The sequence below is a fragment of the Otolemur garnettii genome, unplaced genomic scaffold (assembly GCF_000181295.1).
Source record: "Otolemur garnettii isolate 467f Iridium unplaced genomic scaffold, OtoGar3 scaffold00099, whole genome shotgun sequence".
NCBI lineage: Eukaryota > Metazoa > Chordata > Mammalia > Primates > Galagidae > Otolemur > Otolemur garnettii.
The window spans coordinates 1341381-1342420 of record NW_003852494.1 but is presented as its reverse complement, the minus strand read 5'-3'; the positions used below and the strand labels follow the sequence as shown (position 1 = coordinate 1342420).

At 52.9% G+C, this 1040-nt stretch overlaps 1 protein-coding gene across 1 annotated transcript in view; it reads right to left on the bottom strand.

Moving 5' to 3' along the window:
- Positions 1-1040, bottom strand: part of ANAPC7 (anaphase promoting complex subunit 7) — a 31033-nt gene extending 29993 nt beyond the window's left edge. The window contains 2 exon segments of the mRNA XM_003795996.3: positions 834-989; positions 991-1040. Of these exon segments, the coding sequence (XP_003796044.2) occupies positions 834-989; positions 991-1040 (206 nt within the window).

The window sequence follows — 1040 nt, the reverse complement described above, 5'->3', positions numbered from 1 at the left end:
AAAAAAAAAAAAAAAAAAAGAAGTGACAGTATCAGATTAATTCTAGTGGTCAGAAAAGTGCTCTCCAGGAGAAATACATGAGTGAAATATGAATAAAGAGGTAGCTCTGAGATGAAGACCCCACGCAGGAACAGCAAACGCGAAGGCCCAGAGCTGAGAATAAGCTTGGTGCGTTCAAGGAACAGAAAAAGCCAGGCAGGCTGGGATGAAGAGTAAAGAATCAGATGTCTGATGGCATGGGAAGGATTTTAAGTACAATGTAGAATTTAAAGCAGGAAAGGGATGTGCATTAAAGGCTGGAGTTAGCCCTGTGCTCCATCTTTTTGTAAGACTCAATAATTGGCAGCTCTGGAAACACGAAAGGCGCCACTCCCACCCATCAAGGAAGTTTCCCGTTTTCAAGGGTTTGTCGAGACAGAGGGAGCGGACCCTCCTGATACACTTAAGAAAAAAAAGTCTCAAATATGGGGCGAAAGTATAAAAACCAGGGGTCTGGGTGTAAGCTGCAGTGAGCAAGAAAACATTTTTCAGGAAAGAGTTAAGAGGGGAGGATTCAGCCCAGCGACGTGACAGGCTGTGACAGGGCAGTCCTCGAAGCTGCCCCTCACATCCCCGGAAGGCGCTCACCCCGGCGACCCACACGACGCTGGCACCCAGTGAACTCAACTTGCGCTGCAAAGTCCACTCCGCTCGGCAAGGCCCTAGCCGACCCCGGAGCCTCAGCTGGGGCCAGTGGCCTCTCCTTCCCGCCTGTTCCCACACGCCCTCTGCCCCGGCTCCCAATCCGCCGCCACTATCTCCTCACTCCCAGGCCGCTCCCCGCCTCAACTCACGGGTTGTTATTACTCATTGTAAGTAAGAGGCTGCTGAGGAGCCGCACGTTGGAGTGCAGCCCCGCGGCCGCCATGTCCCGCACGTGGTCTATCACATTCATCCCTCCCGACAAGGCCGCAGGCAGCTGCAGCAGCAGCAAGAGCAGCTCGAAAAACCCACAGGATCCTTACGAAAGACTCCAAAATGGCGGCATCGCCGAGGTCCAT